This window comes from Pteronotus mesoamericanus, unplaced genomic scaffold (genome assembly GCF_021234165.1).
Source record: "Pteronotus mesoamericanus isolate MK-2021 breed Mesoamerican mustached bat unplaced genomic scaffold, CSHL_Meso_final contig_180, whole genome shotgun sequence".
Taxonomy (NCBI): Eukaryota; Metazoa; Chordata; class Mammalia; order Chiroptera; family Mormoopidae; genus Pteronotus; species Pteronotus mesoamericanus.
This window is the reverse complement of record NW_026555076.1, coordinates 9,225,967-9,247,180: the sequence shown is the minus strand read 5'-3', so window position 1 is coordinate 9,247,180 and position 21,214 is coordinate 9,225,967. Positions and strand designations below refer to the sequence as shown.

General features: G+C 34.4%; 1 protein-coding gene across 1 annotated transcript in view; it reads left to right on the top strand.

The window, feature by feature from the left end:
- Positions 1 to 20,692, top strand: part of LOC129065495 (transmembrane protease serine 11G-like) — a 33,562-nt gene extending 12,870 nt beyond the window's left edge. Inside the window, 9 exon segments of the mRNA XM_054566736.1 lie at positions 5,134 to 5,255; positions 5,825 to 5,943; positions 9,235 to 9,302; positions 9,925 to 10,085; positions 14,204 to 14,242; positions 14,970 to 15,141; positions 16,137 to 16,396; positions 19,448 to 19,590; positions 20,531 to 20,692. Of these exon segments, the coding sequence (XP_054422711.1) occupies positions 5,134 to 5,255; positions 5,825 to 5,943; positions 9,235 to 9,302; positions 9,925 to 10,085; positions 14,204 to 14,242; positions 14,970 to 15,141; positions 16,137 to 16,396; positions 19,448 to 19,590; positions 20,531 to 20,692 (1,246 nt within the window).
- Positions 20,693 to 21,214: the final 522 nt, after the last annotated feature.

Below are 21,214 nucleotides of genomic sequence, written 5' to 3'. Positions count from 1 at the left end.
TGTCAGCATAGTTGGGCATTTTTTTCCCAACCACATTTGTATGAACACAAAGTAGCTATGAAGTTGTGTTTCACCATGGTTGGAGTTTTACTGCATGATTATGGCTGAGAGGGAGAGGATTATAGGACGGGGGGTATAGGCCAGAGGATGAGCATAATGAGGGACCGTGGGAGTCACACTGGGTAAGAGAGCACTGCGAACCTGAGGGCGGTGGGAGACAGTGAAACAACGGCAGGGTCATCATAAATCTCAGAGGGGCCAAAGTCAGGGTACAAAGGCAGTGAGCTGGACAGATGAGTGGTGATAGTTGAAGAGTTGGATAGTTAAAATTTAGGGTACAAAGGAATTGAAGCTGTTGGTAATAACAAGATAGAAAGCATGAGTATTAGAGTGGGCGGCTGAGGTAGAGAGAACAAGGTCATAGTCACAAATCGGTGGAACAGAAAACAGAACGTGACTAATGCATCCAAAGAGACAGCAGAAAGCAGTATAGCAAACTTGAAGGCAGCTGCTCACTGGGGTGGAAGAGCTGCCAGAGGAGCTGCCTGCCCTGCCCCTAAAGGAGGGAGAAGGCATTAGGCAGCACAGGAAAGGTTTCTAGAGAAATGGAAATACGAGCAGCTGGGGAAAAGGAGATTAGAAATATAGAGGAAGGGAGGACATTTTAGGCAGAGAGGGTGTTGTAAGCAAAACCAGGGTGGGTGAATGTAAGCAAGAGAAAAACACATGTGAGGGCAAGTATTATACATAAAGAGACCAAAAGCAAGTTAAAAATAGTAAATGAAAGGCACTCCTTTTTAAAATGTAAAATATATCATGTTCCTCTCATACTTAAAATTGGATTCCCATAGTTCTTAGAATGAATAACAGCTTGCAATGGCCTTCAGGAGTGATAAAGTGTTTGAAAATTGATTTTGGTGATGATTCTATGACTTTGGAATACATTGAGCTATTGAATTATATATTTTAAATGAGTGAAATGTATGCATATTAATTATATATCAATATAGCTGTTAAAGGAATAAAGGAAGTGAAGAGAGAATAGGAAAGCAGGAAGAAAGGCAGGAAGGAAACACCAAAAGGCCCTGGAAGCTCAAGTGTGTGTTTTAATCAAAAGTAAAATCTCCTGACAGTTATTGTTCACTGCAGCTATGAAACTCATTATCTTTCTCTCTTGGCACTGATGTGTCACCTCTAGCGGAATCAAATAGTTCTTTCAATATTTCTTTCCTGCTTAAGAAAGGCCTTATTTAATTTTCTTTGCACAGTTCAAATTTTATTTTTTAAATAAAAACAATTTTTTTTGTGTCAGATACAGTAGCATTAGGACTTGTTCATTAGAAAAGATTTGTAGCTAATACATTTTTACATGTATTAACATCCAAAACAACTCCCACTTTCTTGTAGAGGTCAAAATTTGTTGTTAAAAAGCAGTAATAGGAAGCAAGATGATTAAGGATAAAAGATGATTAGTGGAAAACATTAGTAAGGAAAAAAATCAGGAAAATGTACCAACAAAACTGAAGCAATATTGGCTAAAGAGGGTAGGAAGTACCACTCTGGACATTCACCTTGCCTTTCATGGCCCAGGTCAATGGCAACATTTTTTTTTTTTCATCCTCATCAGTTTTAATGACTTCAGGACCCAAAATTTCTTTCAAGGAACAGCTTCCCATGGAACTTTGCCACGTAAATTTGTGTAAATGAACAGAAATTTTAAGGGTAGCACTCTCTGACCCTGATTATTTCTTCTGGACTCTTCAGCCACTAAAATGTCAGTTATTTTCATTCTATTTTAAATAATGATGTTGTTTATGAAACAAGTTTTTCTTATTGGCATAATGTGGGGTTATAGACACAAACATACAACTTTTATATTTCAGAACATGAAATATAAAAGGAAGCACAAATGTTTAATCTTTTACACAATTTTTAGTATTCCTACTCACATCACAGATTTTATAAAAGTCTCTTCATATCTGGTGGTATAATTAAAATCATCATCATCATTGTTGCTAAGCCACAGTTATTATGAATAATAACACCACCACCTCCTGATATTTTCATAACAAACTGCTTCCAGAGTTCTATCTTCCCTAGGCCATGAATTAAAACCCCCACTACATGATTCACACATTTGGTCTTGTCTTAATTTCCCCATACCAATTATTGTTGTCCAGTAGCTCTTTCCCAGTAAATGTTCCAAAATATGCCCACTGCATGATGCCTACTTCTGAATCCTGTGTTTACTCTTAAAGGCTCCGGTGGTCCCCCTTTCCCTAAGCTTGGAATCTCTTATCTGCTAGAATGATCCTTGGTGGTTATCAGGGCTTTGCTAGGCTCCCTAGCTCTAGCTTCCCAACTTGTGCATAGTTTGCATCCAGTGTTGCCCCTCAAATTTCAAGGTCCTAGGCACCAGTTCCCACCTCTTTCTTTCAAGAGCGGCATATCCTCCATCCAGCACACACTTTCCATTACCTCACTCCACTGCCTCATGCACTCCTTAGTATCCTTTCTCTGCCCTTTTTGATAATAAAATCAACAAAACCCCTAAGTCCTCACCATGTTTTAGTTATTGTTCTAAGTGCTCTTACATATATTAACTCATCTGTCTTTGCAAGAATGTACAATACCCACAAGGTGGGTATTATTGGCCCCCTTTTATAGATAAGGAAGCTGAGGTACAATGAGGTTGAATGACTGCCAACGTCCCATAGTGGGGGACCTGAGTAGGAAGTCAGGTCAGCTTGCTGCAGAACCTACACTCTTAACCACTATGCTGAACAACGTCTTTCAGATACCATGGGCTCTTCAAATCACATGGCCATTTTTGCAGTAGAAGGAAATCCTTTTATTCCTCATCTTTGAATTACTGAGTGACAACAGTTGGTAATATAAAGCATTTGAAAAAGAGCCAGGAAAAATAACAGATGTCAGGAGAGCTGTCCAAGGGAGAAGGACCTATAGATGTACCTTGGTAAAAGACTGTTTATTGAAAGAAAATGGCTGACAATGAAATGAGCAAGAAGAGTTCATTCCATTCTGTTGAGGTAAAAGAAGTACCTCCCCAGGAGACAGTCTGGGTAATGAGATGCTCAGATTATTAACAAAGGTAGGGAAGGGATTAAAAGGAAGACACTTTTCAAAATGCTTTAAACTCTTTGTCATGGATTTTCTAGACTGACCTGTTGAGTGGGTAGCTTTCATCCCTGCTCATCTTTGCTTTGGCAGGAATACCTCAAAGGTAAGGCCACTTATATTTTTCTTTTGCTTGAATGTCAAAAGTTTCTCTAAGGGTGTATTTTCCTGCACTACAATGAACAGGATCTTCTCTTAATAAAGACATTAATAAAAGCGACGAATATGTTTATCAGCTCTTGTCTGTGCCCCAGTGGGATCCCAGCTTTTCTAAAGATACTTCCGATATTTGCAGATTGTTTCAAGTACTCTTGTCTTGCCAGGAGCAAAAAATAGCAGGCCAGAGTAACTTTATATCCTTCCAGAAACACAGCAGAACTCAGAATTGATACAACTTGAGATACTTTTCAGAGTTTAGTTATAGGTTCTCGGGTGGGGAAACTGCTTCTAGCTTTGCCCAGATACAGAGATAGGGGAGCATTGTTACTGCTTCCAGATCATTGATTCCACAAGGCACACTTCAGTTGTATCTTCAATTATTTAGCAGGGGCCTATATTTTCCACTTTAACGTTACCAGCTACCAATCCCAGGGAAGATAATTTCTTCTTTTTTTCCATGTGTACTTGCAACAGAAAAAGAGGAGTGCATTCAACTATCAGAACCACATTCTTTTCCAGTTCTCTTGTGGATTAGATCTTCCTGGACAACACCTGTTGGTCTACTTCTAGCTTGCCTCAATTCTCTAATTGTTCACATTTGACCTTTAGATTGTGGGCCCTGAAACTGGGCTTGGGGAATGGTTTTGTCACTTTTTCCAGCTTCCACAAGGGTTTGTGAATGCCAATCATCTGGATAACAATTTTTGTCAGATTTGCATGCCACTAGTACTATTATTGCATTAATATTTTTTTCAAATTGATATTATTTGTGCCATATGGCCTTATCCTCTGCAACATTATCTATAAAAATCATAGGTTTGACTTTTTCGACACTATGAAACAGATCTTCATCATACAACACCAATGGTTCTCATGCCATGGAGTTCCTGGCTCCAATGTTCTGAACTATCTTTGTTTGTTCATTATATAAATGATCTTTTTTGGTTTGTTTATTATTTCTTCCTTATTCTCCATTGTCTTCTTCTATGTGTCCTGTTTTAGATACTCTTTTTATGTATTATAGGTTACTTGTTTTATAAACAGGAATTATGATTTTAAATATAGATGTGTGGGAAAAAAAAACCCTAATAGCACAAATCTTAGTTCTAGGTTCCCCAACATCCAACTTCAAGGTTGTAGTAGTCACTCTGAGCCTCTGTCTCACTCCGTGAGGCTCATGGTGATTTGAAATACATGAACCAAATGTATGGTATTAGTTCATTTATAAAGAAAAACTATTTCAGTACATTTAGTTAATGGACTGGGATATATATAAAACAGCAGTCACTATACTATAGTTCTGACTTTTTAAAATCAAGATATATTTCACTTAGCATAAATAAGCCAGGGAGTGAAAGACAAATACCATATGATCTCACCTATAAGTGGAACCTAATCAACAAAATAAACAAGTGAGCAAAATAGAACCAGAAACATGGAAATAAAAAACAAACTGACTGTAACCAGAGGAATGGGGGATGGGGGTTGATGGGGGAAGGGCCCTCAAGGACTATGTATAAAGGGCTCATGGACAAAGATAACAGGCAGGGGGAGGATTGAATAAAGGAGATGAGGGTGGGTAGGATGGGGGAGAATTATGGGGGGAAACAGGGAAAACTGTAATTGAATAACAATAAAAAATAAAATAAAGATGTAAAGTCAAACATCAATGAGCTTTTACTGACAGTAATTTTTCTAATTTTTATAGAAAAATATATTCAAATATTTCCAAATGCAGAATGAGCTAACCATGAATTTTTAAAAATTCTATGCCAAAACTAGGTGAAAGTGAGATTCTAGTGTTTAAGTTCATAACATACAACTTTCTCTCAAAAGGCCACCAATAAGAACCAGAAGAAGAAATTTCTTGAAACCATGGATGATTGCCCTTATTATTGTAGCTGTTGTGTTGGTTCTAGCAATAATCATCGGTCTCCTTGTATATTTTTTGGCATTTGGTAAGACTCTATCTCATTGTATTATTTTGAAATTTAAAATTTTAAATATTTATTCAATTATTTCAAAATTTTAGTATTTTCTAATATTTTAGAATACAATTTTCACTGCAAAAAGAATTTGCATAAATGCATACAAACTGCATAATGTACTGTTGATTTGCATAAATTTATCTACATTTCAGAAATTATAATTCTTTATCTATAAAAACTGCTTCTAGCATTTAAAATTTGACTTGGTTCACATAAGATTATCTCTTGACCAATGCCATAGATTTACATCCTATGTTATTATGTGGTTTAATATTACTCAGTGTACAGCGAATAAAAAATTATTTTAGTAGCAATTCTAAATTTGAGTTCCACTTATGTCAGGACACAACTGAAAACTACATGACTAAGGGAATGTGTGATCTTAAAAAACAAAGAGGTAGGTATTGGCCACAGCTGTTGAATGTTTAATTCTCAGGAGTTTATCAATTGTAGGACATTTTTGCACACCATCCCCTCCATTTCTCTTATTTATATAACTCATTTGAACTAAAGAGAAACCATGCATTTTTCCCTTCCAGATCAGAAAGTGCACTATTACCAAACCTCTTTCCAGATCCCCAGTATTAAATATAATCCTGATTTTTCAGTAGAACACTCAAATATTAGGACTGACCTGAAACAAAAAATCAGTGAAGAGGTAAGTCTATGTTTTTCTGGTATCATTCTTACCCTAACAGTACTGTTGGGAAGAAGGAGGTTAAAATAAAGTAAGAGGCAAGATGAGAACACACCAAGCTACACTTACTCTGGGTTTGCTGGATAAAATACATAATGTCCAGTTACATTTTAATTTCACATCTTCCCAAAAATATACCACTCAATATTTAAAACATGCTTATACTAAATAAGTAATTTATTATTTATGTGAATTAAAGTTTAATTGTATTTTTATTTGCTAATCTTCGCAACTCTAATCAACATTATCTCAAGTACACTGGAAAAAGGATAATTGCACCAAAGACTGAACAACATAAGCTAAACAGAAAAATAAATAACTTGAATAGAAAAAAAAAGTATCTGAAAACACAACTCAGTCATTCAGGCACTGACAGTATTAACATATATCATTTTTCATACACCTACTGAGTGTGTGACCCTAATACATTTCACAGTAGGCAGTTATACTGAGCATTTATTCCTAAAAATAGAGCATAGAAACACACAGACTTCTACTGAAGACTTCAGTTGTATACACAGTTTCTACTATGTATTGACCAAAGATAAAAGACCATTATTGCCAGGTTCAGAAATATTTCTTCAACTATTTCCCAACCAAAAGCAGAAGGTGATGAAATGAGTTGAAAGATGCTACGAAGTGGAATTCACAGGGCATAGACTCTCTTGTTACCAGAAGAAAGATATTGAATTAAAGGCAGTCTAAGCTTTGAAGTCAGAACATCTAGATTTGTATCCCAATTTTATACTTTGTCAGCTTCTCAACTTTAGGAAAACTACTTGACCTCTCAAGATTCCCCCTAAAAATAAGGATAATCACACCCATCTCTGAATTAGCCTAAGAATTAGTTTATGTTGCAAATAAAAGTATGAAAAGTAATGTCTGAATGAATGTTAGCATCTGTTTCTTGCGCTCTTACAGAACTTTTCCCATAGCTCTGATAGATATACCATACCTTACCGCCTTGTGATATCATTATGATTTTATATGCTTAGGCCCCTCTGGATCTGTGAGAGGCTAAGTTTTGCATTCTCATAATTCTAGTGCCTGTCACAGAGTCTGCCCCATGGTAGGATCATAAAAATACTCATCAAAGAGATGATGAGGAAATAAATGAACAATCCACTAGTATTAGCCTTGTTTCCTAGACTATAAATGGTGACAATGTCAAGAAGAGATTATCATATTTAGAAGTATAGTATAGAAGTACAGTAATTTAGAACAAGAGTGGGCAATTTTTTCCTGTAAAATGCCAGATAGTAAATATTTTCAGCTTTACAGGCCACACAGCCTCTCTGCAGTTATGCAGATCTGTCACTGCAGTGTCTCTGCAGCCACAGACGCTAAGTTGACAAATGAGTGTGGCTGTGAGGCAATAACACTCCACTAAGGACACTGAAAGTTAAATTTTGTAAAATTTTTAGACATCACAAAACATTATTCTTCTTTGATTTTTTCAACTACTGAACTAATGTGAAGACTACTCTTAGGCGATGCGCACACAAAAACAAGTGGCTGGCTAGGTTTGTCCCATCAGCTATAATTTCCTGAGTTAGATTGTGGGTTACGGTTCTAACAAACATTCTCCTAGAAGAAATTACTAAAACCAATACTTAATATGAAATTTAGAGACATCTTCTGGAGTTCAATAGTCTAGACCATTTATATGCTTAATGGCCATGGGCAATAACATGGTTCATAAAGCTGTGATTTAAAGAGAAACAATTTTAAAAAATTGAAAAGAGAATGGAAGTAGATAGGCTGAGAATTTATAATAAAATATATAAAAATCTATGTAGAAGATCTGGAAGTACTATGCCAAAAATATAAACAGCAGGCTCTCTACAGTGATTTAGAAATTATTTTAATGCTTTTCATTATACGTTGCTGTGTTGCCAGTTTTTATAACTTTTTTACAATGAATATGTATTAGTTTTGTCACATAAATGTACATATGTGTATATAAAACTATTTCCTTAAAAAAACAAACTTTCCTTCATAGTTAGAAGAAAAACACATGGTCATTGATTTTTTAATAACTATTAATTTCTTAGTAGAATTACGTTCACCAACCTATCTAATATGATATGCCATGGCACTTTACCTGAGTAATTTCACAAACCAATCAGATGAGTGAGAAACACTTGTTCAATGCACACCTAGTTTCACAATTTGGTAGTTCTTCCCTTCTGATTTAAGAAATAATTATTGCGACTTGGACTTTAGTTTTGGTTCTTCATCCATCTTTTTTTCCCTGAAAAGCCAGATTGATGAGGCAGTGCTAGTGAAAAGATTTTTAAAACCACAAATTCTGTAACAAGCTGAGGTTTTAGTAAGAAATAATTTCTTCCAGGAACTTATACTACAGATAAATTATCTCATAGAAGTCCAAAATGACACATAAATAGCATAGTCTTATTATAAGTAATTATTTTATGATTTTTCTTGATTAGAATATTTATTTTAAAAATATATACAGTAAATACATATTCCTACCCCCCATTTACCACAGGATTAAAATATGGCCTAAAAAGTTTTATTAAAGCCTAAAAGACTGATTTCTTAAATACCTCCATGAGAATAACTGAGCTTGAATGACAGTGTATTTTAAGTCCATATAAATCAGGTTTTCAAAGAAACTTAGTTTTGTGCCTCCATCTCTGTATATTTTATACTCATTATTGACATATCTAGCTTAATTTAGCTCTATATCAGCCATCTTTACCATGTTACAAGTTGTTCAACTATCAACATCTACTGTATGTTGTCATGTATAATGAGCACTTTTTTTGCCCAAATTTTTGAGGGAAAAATAAGGATATGTATTATACATGGGTAGCACCTGAAATACCTTGTATCTGTTGTGTTTTGTAATTATTTGTTACATAAAATTTCTTGTACCGTAATATGTTCAAAATGAAATGCTAAGATTCTTTTATAATACAAAAAACAAGTATCTAAATGTAGATAAATAAAAATTGAATTAAAAAATTAAAACAAATGATTTTTTCCTAAACATTTGGGCTAAAAACATGGTGCATATTACACACAGAAAAATATGGGAATTACAAAGATGACCTTTGTGATAACAAGATTGTGCCCAAATGAGTTTTGTAGGGATAAGTATAAACAAACCTACAATTAAATGCTATTTGAATCACTGCAATTTTATACAAAGTTTTTGTGATATGTTGAAATGTGTGAAATTCATATTTAACAATGTCCTATACTGTTTTTTTTTTCTTTTCTCAGATAGATAATATATTTCAAAATTCCAGTTTAAATCAACATTATATCAAGTCTCATGTTGTCGACTTTAGGTAATCATAACTAATCAATATGTATACTAAAAAAGCAATTTTGTATTATATAGTTATTGTTCAATTATTTGCTTTGTGGTCAGGATCTAAAAATCTTAGATATAGCAAGAGCAAAAATAATATAATATTAATACATTTAACTATTATCCCTCTTGTACAGAATACCTATAAGAGTTTTTCTTAACTTGAATAAAAATGAAATATATTCTACTTGTTGTCATTTTAAAAATTTGCATTTCAGTTAAAGATTCTCAGTCATTAAATAAATTTACAAAACTTTAAAATTTAAATATAAAGAGATATTATAAATTTTTAAAAATCAAGAAAAAGTATATGTAGACAGAGTTGATGAATTTAACAGGTGATTTTATTTTTCCAGAAAAAAATATATTCTAGAACTCTCAGTTATTTTTCCCTCCTGAACATGATCAAGTTTTACAAGCAGGAAATAATTTATGTATTAACATCTCTATGGGACAGGAAAGGAAATAAGTCCATGATAATAAAGTGTATAAAATATTTGTTATATTTTTTGACAATATAACTAATATTTAAATAATAAGGTATAAAATAATAATATGGCTATGACTTCTTCATTTATTCTGGTGTTTTTGTTTTTCAGGTCAAGTAATGATGGTTTGAAAACAGATGTATTGCTTAAATTTCAATTTGTTTCTAACAATGCAGACACAATAAAAAGTCAAGCTGCTAATATTTTGTATCAGAAGTTAAAATTAAATGAAAGCTTCTTGAAGACAGATTCTACTTTACCTTATCTTAGAGGCAAGAAATACCATTTTTCATTCGTTATTATGGTTCATCATTTTAACTGTCTTCTCAGCTACAGAAAAAGATTCTTTATTTCACCACAAAATGAAACTACTTTTCATTTTTAAGTCTCTCATTTACTCGATAATAAACAAGACCGCACATAGTCAACACCCAGATGATCTTCCTTGGGTTAATATGGAAATAATTATGAAAGAATAATTATATAACAACACAAAAATACTAGTATTTCCTACTTTTCTGAAAGAGAGAGAGTGTAATCATTTGAATTGATTAGCCGTGCATGTGACTTTTAAAAACCCCCGCGCGCCACTACCATGCCATGGCAGGACTCCCGCGTGCACCTCTCTGTAGCCATGCCCATCCCCTCCGCCCAGCTCTAGCCCCAGACAAACACTCATCCATCCTCCAGCTACGTACCTGTATTATTTCATGAATGTTACATAAATAGAATCATACATTTTATATGGCTTTTAGAGCGGCCTTTTCTGCGTAGCATAATTCTCTCGAGGCTTACCTCTATGGAAAGCTGTCCAAGTGGCAGCTCTAGGTATTAACATATGCATATGTAACTAACTACTATGGTACAGTAGTGTCAACATTTCTCCACTTCAAATGAAGTGCTGAACTTTTATTTCCACTTAGTCTCCTTATCCTCCTCATATTTTAGATATATTTCCTCCATATACATTCAGCTCATCAGATGGATGCTATACCTTGTCCTTTAACAACAAATATGTTTAAAGAAACTCATGAGGTAAAAGATAGTCTATGATGTTTATTTTTAATTTTACCCATTATGCCTTCTTCTTTTTTGAATGTTCTAGCCTTCTTCTGGTATCATTTGCTTTTAGTTTGGATAGTTTCTTTTAGCCATTATATAAGAAAGATAGGTCTGATAGAAACTCTTAGTTTCCTTCATCTAAGAATATCTTTATTTCTTCCTCATTTCTGAATATACTTTCACTGGAAATAGGATTTTTGGTTAGTAGTTTTTTTTCTTTCAGAAGTTGAAAAATGCTACACCCACTTCCTTTTGGACATTATCATTTCAAATGCAAGAACTGCTATTATTTGCATTGATGTTACTTTATAGGTAACATATGGTTTTTCTCTATTTCTTTGTCTTTAGGTTTTACTAGTTTAATTATGATGGATTTGGGTGTGGATTTCTTTAGTTTTTCATTTTTAAGATATATCCACTTCTTAAGTCTATAGGTTTCTGTCTTTATCCAAATACGGGAAGTTCTCCGCCATTAGTCTCTGAATACTTTTTTTCCCATGCTCTTCTTCTTTCCTCATTATATGAGTATTTTTGGTAGTACTTGTCGTTATTATCATACCACAGACCTCAGAAACTTTGTTATTTTAGTCTATATTCTTTCTGTTCTTCAAACTGAGTAAATTTTATTGATTTGTCTCCAGTTCACTGTTTCTGTTTTCCTATCATCCACCCAGCAAGTTTGGTTTTATTATTGTATTTTTCAATTCTTTTCTATTTGGTTATTTCTTATAACTTCTATTTATTTTCTTAGGTTTTCTTCCTTTCATTTTTTTTACTTCTTCCAAGAGAATTTATAATTGATTGCTGAATTATTTTTATGGCAAATGCTTTAAAATCTGCATCAGATATCTCCAGTGTCTGATTCATCTCGGTATTGGCATCCATTTATTGCCTTTTCTCATTCAGATTGTGGTGTTCTTGGGTTTTGGTATGGCAAGTAATTTTTGTTTGTATTTGAACCTTTTAGTTATTATTCTAGGAGATTCTCAATCCTATTTAATTCTTCTTTGTTGGCAGGTAGTCAACCTGTTTAGATTTGCAGTTTAGAATCCCACTTACTGTTGTCCTTTTGATAATAATTTTTAGTTTTCAGAGTCCTTGCAGTGCTATTTTAGTCTTCTGATATTTCTTCTTAATCCTGCTGCTGGCACCATCTATGGAAATAGAACATGATTCTCTGGCCTGCCTTCTATCCCTGGGCCACCCCCGTGAAGGTATACAGTGAGACTTGGCCTACTTATGTTAATGGGTGGATGCAGATTGATATTGTCCCTGTGGGTATATCTGTCTGCCAGCTGGTGACCTGGTTCAGAAGTGAATGTTGGGATGATCAAGGACTTCCTGCTGTCCCTGCTGTTAGTACTGCTGGCAGAATGGATTGCCAGTCCTGAGTTGTGAAGTAGAAGGTTTGGCCTCCCCACTAAGCCTTTGTTATGCTTCCTCTTTCCCTGGATTTGGATGGAGAGTAAAAGATTTCTCTTAGGATTTTTTGTCTATGCCTATTGGTGGTTCCAGATTGCAGGCCTCTTTCAGTCTCCAGTCCCAAGCATATGTGAGATAAAGAGAAATTTGAGGAACCTCACCATATTGTCCTTCCTGAAATCCTGAAGTCTCTAGCCATTCTGCCTTTTCCCTTCTAGCTTCCAGAGTTGTTTTCTTGTTATCTGATGGATAGAGTAGCTGTTTTTATCCTGCAGATAGAACCATCTATTGGATAATGTTCATGTGTGAGATATAGCACCATCATAGAAGTTCATCAATAATTTCTTCATATGTAGTAATGAGCCTAAGTTAAAATTATCTATGAGCTAACCATAATGTCAGCTCTCTCTTGCTAATCCATAACATGAAGAGGGTGACACTGAACGATAACTGACCTTACAGTGAAATGGTTGCAGGACAAGCTGTTGGCCACAAGAACTATTTAAATCATGTCCTTAATTTGGCTCATAATATTATTGTGAAGATATAATAAGTAAGTAATGTGAAATACTTGTCACAATCCCTGGTACATAATAGTAAATTACTAGTTATCATTACTACTCATCTATTAATTCAGCAAGTATTTATTGAGAACCAATTTGTGCCAAGAACTAAATTCTCCATGCTCATGGGGCTCACATTCTAACTGGGGTAAGAAAGATAATGATCCCATAAAGCAATATCCAATAACATAAAATTTTATGCAGAGAATAGAAGGCTAATTTAGATTTGGTTGTCATGGAAGATCTCTTTGGGGAGAGGATTTCAAAGTTGTGATCTGAATGACAATGGGGAACCAACACACACACACACACACACACACACACACACACACACTCTCTCTCTCTTGCGCGCGCCCAGGGGGAAAGCATTCCTGGCAGAAGGGACAGCAAGAACAAAGAAAAGGAAGAAACACCTTGGCATAGTCAAAAAAATGGGAAGGCCAAGTTGGCAAATGGGTTGACTAAAAGCAAGAGTAGTTCAACACATGAACAAAGACATAACAGGGACTACGTCATGTAGATCCAGGTAGGAAGTTTTGGTTTATTCTAAAGGCAATGGAAACCATTAAAAGAGTGTTATTAATAGCTAAAACTAATTCTAAGGGACTTACTCTAATAAACTCCCTACCCATAGTTACCCACAGATGAATTTGATATCCTCTGTAGTGTCTGACCTACATTAAAGATGCATTAATTTGCAGGCTTACAGAAACTTTACACTAGCTTTCACTGTTACAAGGTGTGGGTCTAGGTTGCTTATTATACTATCTGACATAAGAGTTCACATTTCTTGTGGAGAACGACTACCAATCATGGTTCTTCTCCCTATTTTACTTCATGAAAACATAACAGAGGATTTTGATTTGAGGATCTGTCAGCACACTGGTGGATTTGGATCCCACAGTGACCATCTGTGGACCAAGCCTAGAAGCCAGGTGCCTAAAATTCTGGAATGCTTTTACAGTAAGACTGCCGTGCAAATGAGGACAGTGGAGAATGGTGACCAAACATATGGTAGTGCATGTAAAAATAATCTCAGACCCTCTTCTGTTTCACTTATATTTCAATAAATTGGAATGGAATTAATTAATTACATGCTGTCCTCTTGGCCAATGTTTTTATAATCACAAACCAGTGTTTTCCTGGAGTCCACATATAGTAGTCAGAGAAGAGTTTAATATATATCTAAGCCTCTCTTTTTTGCAGGATTTTATTCTATTGCTTTTAAATGAAGTATTTCCTGACTCAGTGCCTCGCAACCAGAAATATTCATCTCATGTAAGTGTAGTGTTTTACATTATAATTGTTTCACTGCTGAGTGATCATCGTGTGTTTTTTTCCAGCTGTAAGTGAAGCACAAGCAGAACACATCGTGAACAGTGGTAAGTTCAAGAATACCACTGAGATATTTATAAATCAAATAATAAAAATTTAAAACACTTTTGAGAGTTTCTTTACTCCCATGTTTAGTATTGACATTTCCAAAAGTACATAATATCACTGAATGGATATGATTTCACTCTCCTCAAGGGAAAATAATGACTCCTACTGATTGGGAATATGCCATAGGGACTCCTTGGAAATAACTTGCTCTTCCTATTAGAAGATTTCACTGATGCCTTCTTTTAAAAATTCCTTCATTTTATCTTACTTATTTTTGTTTGGCTACTTTAAGTAGAAAATCTTTCTTAGAAATAAATGATACTAACTTTAATATGTAAACTTGAACATTTATACTATAGTAGTCTAATGGTTGTAATTTTAGATAAGTGTTTAATATAGTAAAAATAGCATTTTTCTGCAATAATTAGTATACATTTAAAAATCAAAATTGTCAAATATCGCTGGGGTAAACGCTGCACATAAGAATATGACCCAAGAAATATGTTTTAAAAGTTGAGTGAAATTGCTTTAAATATGTTAGGGGGTATATTAAAAATGTCACTTTTTTAGTTAATCTTTTTTTCAATGTTAATAATTATTATTCTATCATATAAGTTTGATAAATTTTTAAAGCAAGGCAAACCTACAAATGTTCCCATCTTTTACTATGTGCCAACATACCACATTTATAACTCTGGAAATAATCACCTTATTGTCTTGTGACAGGTTGTGGTTTAGGGAGGGAGTCTCCGTCCATGGAAAAAATTGCTGCTGGTTATGTTGCCAGGAAAGCTGATTGGCCATGGCAAGCCAGCCTGCAAATGGATGGCATGCATTTCTGTGGGGCATCTTTGATCAGTGAGGAGTGGCTCCTGACTGCCGCTCATTGCTTCGACACGTAAGTCCTCAGTCTGTACCGACAGATTTCATTTCTCTGTCTCACCTTCATTTTCTATAATACTTATCCCTTTTTTCATTAATCCTCTTAGTCCCTGTCCCACAATGGTACCAATGATTTTCCTGCAGGCTCAGGAGAAGTAACAATTACTGAATAGTAGGGAAAAAAAGACAGAGTATCTTCACCTCTAAGTGTATATCCAGGCAATGTCAATTTTAACTAGGAACAAGCCAACATTGCCAAAATGTAAACACACTCACCAGTTTTCCTGAGCTATATTATGGGTTTTTAAAAAATTCTGTTAATAGTATCCGAGTGCCCAAATTTACTTCTGGTTATTCCATATGAATAACTTTGGTCTCTACTTTTATTATTTATATGTTCATTGAAGATTTAACATATGGGACACTTAGAGACAGTAAAGAGATACAGTACCTCTAGTGAAATTCATATAAAATGGGAAAATATTCTGGATAAAATGTTAACCTAAAAGAAATGATGAGAAAAGAATTAAAGAATTTCTAAATCTTGGTTCAAATATTACCACCTCTCTCTCTCTCTTCCCCTCTCTCCCCTCTTCTCTCTCCATAACTATATATATACACACACACACATTTATATATAACTATATATGTGTGTATATATAACTGTGCACGAATATGAGTGTGTATGTGTGTGTATCTCTAATTTTTTTAATTTATATTTTCTTCAAAAATAGCAATAACATACACACATTGTTTCCTTTAAAAAACATACAAACTCCCCCTCGGGGAGAGTAATTAAAGCTACATTAGAATGTGGGGGGTTGTCATCAGCTAAATGAACACAAAGCAGAGTTTGGGGAGAAGCTGCAAATGAGAAGGTGGGAGAGTCCCAATCAACTGTCATCTTAAACAACTCGCCCTTCTCCCGCCCTATGTCCCATGCTCATCCAGAGTCCTGGGTAACTTTAGATCAGAAACGAACCAACTGTAATCCTTTTAATCTGTGATCAGTTACAAAAACCCCAAACTCTGGATGGCTAGTTTTGGAACAACTCTAAGCCCTCCACTAATGAGAAGAAAGGTGCAGTCAATTATCATTCATGAAAATTATGCTGCCCATAAGCACGATGATGACATCGCTGTGGTGAAGCTCTCCACCCCTATCCTGTTTTCTGAAGATGTGCACAGAGTCTGCCTCCCAGATGCCACTTTTGAAGTCTTGCCTAAGAATAAAGTGTTTGTCACTGGATGGGGAGCATTTAAAGCAAATGGTGAGTATCTCAGTAAAAACATTCAAGCGAAAAGATAAAAACCTCAATCTGAGTAGAGATATAAAATGTTACCAAATCAAAATAGAGAAAATAAAAGATGAAATCAATGGGTCCCATGAAAATATAGTGAAAACAACAAATGAAAGCCCAGATATAGTGAATCATGAAAATTTTGGCTATTACTACTACATAATATCTATATAATAGTCTTCTTCGTGGGCTTCTCGAAACGTTATAACTTTTTTTCCAAACGTAATTTGTTCATATTTTTCTTTTGTTGCTGTCTTTCATATGTATAGATTCTATGTATGAGCTTTGCATGAGTTTTCAAACATGCTATTTGTAAACAGTAGTAACAATAAGCTTCTGTAATGTATCATATGAATAAACAGAAATAGTCTTAAGCAAGCAATTGGAATGGGATTTCTGATGCTAAATATTAAATGGGGGTCATCTGATCCATGTGTCTATGAAATAGTTTTTGAATTTGAAAGTTTATAAACTTAACAAGTAGATATTTTACTAAATAATAAATACACAATAAACTGCAGATATACACTTAGATACTAATATGAGTCTCTCCTGGTTGCACTTTTTACATATGGTTTAACCTGACCTTGAATTTCTGGTTCTCATTACAGGCTCTTATTATGAAATTGTAGTCTTATTTATTTTTTTGCTCAAGGTATAGCTTTTTTTTAATCTACTGAGTGTTCATCAGTTGAATTTTATAGAAGTCTGTTTTCCCTCAATATGCACTTCAAAATTTTGACATGGAGTCCAGGTTGACATTCTGTTGTTATAACCTGAGAGTTCTTTCCCTCATCTCTGGGAGATCTGCTTTGTTCTATAGACAATGGTGATAAATGTGAAGGGGAAGTAAATCCTTCGGGATTAGACAAACCACTTACTAATTAGAATAGAAACATATAGCAACTATCAATGCAGCAGAACCATTTCACTTCCTCTAGAACCTAATTAAACTAAACTCCACCTCTTTCAGGAGTAGAAGTAGTTGTTTAGGAGTGATCTGTGACTTCATGAATTAGTCAATGCCCAATAGTGTGCAGATTGCTGTGCATTGATTTCTGTGTTCTAACAAGTTGCATACTTTTCAGGAATAACATTATGACATCAGACTAAGCTTTAATATTAGATATTTGCTTATGTTTGTTTTTTCCTCCTGCATTTTGAAACTGAAAAATGGGCTACCCAGATTTTCTTCTTCTATCTCCCATTGTATCTCATTGAAAATCTCGTTACCAGACAGCTTGCATTAAAAAACTTTCTACTCTGGATAGTTTCTTCCATGAATAGTTTGTTAATGTAAAATAGCTTGTTATATTGTTAATTACTTAAGTTGACTTTTTAGAAGTTGAGTTTAAAGAAGTAAAAGCAGTTATAATTTAAAACTAAGCACCATAGAACAATGAGCTAAAATGAAAATAGGCACATGGAAATTAAAAGTAGTTGGGACACAGTTGATTAAAGCCTGTGAATACCTATAAATTTCAAATGCCAATTAGAGACAGCAAAAGAGATCATACTGAATATTGCTGATGCACATACACAAATAGTTTGTATTATTTAAAAAGCTGTGTAGAGAGCAGATGGTAATCAAATTCACTGGGAGCATTCCAAGCAAACTCAAAGATGAAGCAAAGAGAAAATGGTCATTTAATGACCCTCCCATGCTTAAAAATGATGACTGAGATGAAAAATTCACTAGACCCAGGAGAATCTTTAGTGACTACAGAGGGGTAAGACTTAGTTTATCAGCAGGATGGTCAGTCCTAGGTAGGTGAATGTACTAGTTTCAAAAATAAAGAATTAGATTTATTTATGATGAATAACAAAATTCCTAGTAATCTAGATTTTCTTTTACAAAAGTTCTTGCTATCACCATCCATCATTAACATTAAAGCGCAGCTTTTAGACCATTAGGATTTTAAATACACAACCCTATTTCTCCAATAGCTTCCATTGATTGAAATCTAAATATGGGAAAAGGCATTATCATAACTGATTGTGTTAATTATTTTTTAGCCCTTATAATAAATGTGTGAAGTATCATTTTCTCCTTTTTACAGTGAGTAAAATGGGGCTTAGTAAGATTAAGTAACTTTCCCAAGGCCAGATAGCATGTGAATTGTTCAAAATGTACAAACTCATATCTTCTTCCTTTAAAACCATAGTCCCTAGCACAGAATTACTCTTACTTGTTCCTCAAATCAACAGCCCCATCCTCCTTCATCTCCTCAATTGTCTTTGAACCTGTTATAAATAGAGTATCATCTTTATATGAAGAGCTAATACAGTCTTTAAAATGGAAGCTATTAAAAGGAAATGAGAAGAATATACTGGCTAAAACGATGGTGTACACAACTAAATAATACTTTTCATATCATAACAAATCATAAGTGTGTGGGTCATTAATGAAATGTAATATAGTTCTTATCTTGGTATTTATAATTTACCTTGGTATTATCTTTGGATAGCAATTTGAGCTATTACCAAAGTAGAGAGAGTTTTTTTAATGAAGCAATAATATTTCATCTGTTTAATAGTAAAGTTACTTCCTGATAGTAAAGACTTGCTCCATATTGCTTTTCCTAGAAAATTCTCAATTCACAATGAAGGCAGATTTCCAGGTAAATTAGATAAACTGTCACAGAATTCCCCAGGTGGTGATAAATGCCTTGGGTTTAAATCTAATATTATTCCCATTGAGCTATGTGATCATAGCAAGAAGCATAACTATCTGAGCTTTGGTTTATTCATGTGAAAAAGAGAATATTCATACCTACTTTAGTAGGTGTTACAAGGATTAAACAAGATAGTGGAAGTAAACATGCCAAGAATGATACCTAACACATAGAAAGTGAGAAGGTATCCAAGAAACATAACTTGATTCTGAGCCCTGTCATCAAGCCCAGAGTCCCACAACTTCCAGACTATGTTTTACCATTGATCTATGCTTTGCAAGACACAATTAACTATCATAAACAAGAATTTGGAAATTCTTCACCTACTCATTTTTTTCTTCTTTAGGTCCCTTTCCCAATACTCTGAGACAAGTTGAAATAGAGATCATAAGTAATAATATATGTAATCAAATTAATGTATATGGTGGTGCTGTGTCATCAGGAATGATATGTGCTGGATTCTTGTCAGGAAAACTCGATGCATGTGAGGTAAGAATAGACTCAACTCCACAAAAGTGAATTTGTTGAATCCAGGTGACCTCACTGACCATAGATCAATGTTACTTAGTGGGACTCTATACAATTAAGTCTTAGAGGAGAGAGCAGAATTAAAGAACCATAAGAAATACTCCTATTATTGCTATATCCACATGTAAAAACAATGATCACTAGCTGCACATTAGGGCTCTGATTAGAGAAAAGGTGTGGTAGCAGATAAGAAAAACTAAGTCACATAATCATTGCTTCAAGCCATAGTTATGATAGTTAGATATCTAATCCTTACTTGTCATGAGCTACTGTGGGATGGGATCGACAGATATCTCCATGGCCAATAGAACATCACCCCATGGGTGCTCAAACCTTTGACCTTAAATAGTGTTCATTCAGATAGAATTACACAATTTACAAAAAAACTATTTAAGCATTTAAAGCGCTTAAAGAGAATATCATGTTTAAAGTCTGGTTATTTAAAGAGAGAAAAATAAATATCAAAATTAATAAAGATTTTACCTCTAGCATTTGACACTAAGTCTAAAATTTTCACATTTCTTTGAAGACTAAGAATGGCTTTGCGAGTTTCACACATATGAGTGTTCTTCTTACTTGCAAAGGTATGACTATTGATCTACCATTTGCTGTCTATCATATGATGGTAATAAACATTCATTCACTTATTCATGCAAAATTTTTGTGTTACTATGCCAGAATTTCTAGTCCATTTATATGGGCTGCAATCCAATATAGGATAATACAAAGATATTAATAGACATAAGCAGAGATAATAAGGGCAATTTTCATACTAAATAAAAATAGAATTAGTTTTACATACTTCAAAATATTAATTTATTAGACATTCAGATTACTAATTTATTGTCATTCTTACACTCCTTTATTTATTACATTAATGATATTTTTTCTTCTTTTTTAGGGTGATTCTGGGGGACCTCTGGTTATAGCACGTGGTACAAACATCTGGTACCTTATTGGAATAGTAAGCTGGGGAATAGACTGTGGAAAAGAAAACAAGCCTGGAATTTATACAAAAGTGACTCGTTATCGGGACTGGATTAAATCTAAAACTAACATCTAATGCAACAACCATCTACCTCCAAAATGTAAATGTCATGTGTGGTGTCTAGCAAGCTGTGTCTAGCATGTGTTGCCATATATTCTGTCATGGAGTTCAAGATGCAAATAAGCATGATCTGACAACTCTCCCCATAAATAGGAGGAAAAAGTAGGCTTTCTTTCACATAATCTGAAGTGTTTTGACCATGGAAGTAAAAGATACCGTCAACTCCTCAAAAATCCGCAGTTGCTGCTAAGTGTCTCTGATGACCTCCTTGCTCGCCTTTCTGTCCCTGTGACATACTTCTCATGTTAGACTAATCCAGCATTTTAAGCAGATACATACAAAAAGGCTAAGCATTCTCGATATTTTTCCCCTGACAGAGCACATGGCCCTCATCTCACTCCACAGCTTTTACCTCCTCATCATATAATTCTCATTAAGAACCTTTAGGTCCATGTACTAGACAAATCAAGGTAATTAGTTTTGGCCAATGCTAACACAAATGATGGAGGGGCACCAGATGTGAAACTAGGACTTAAG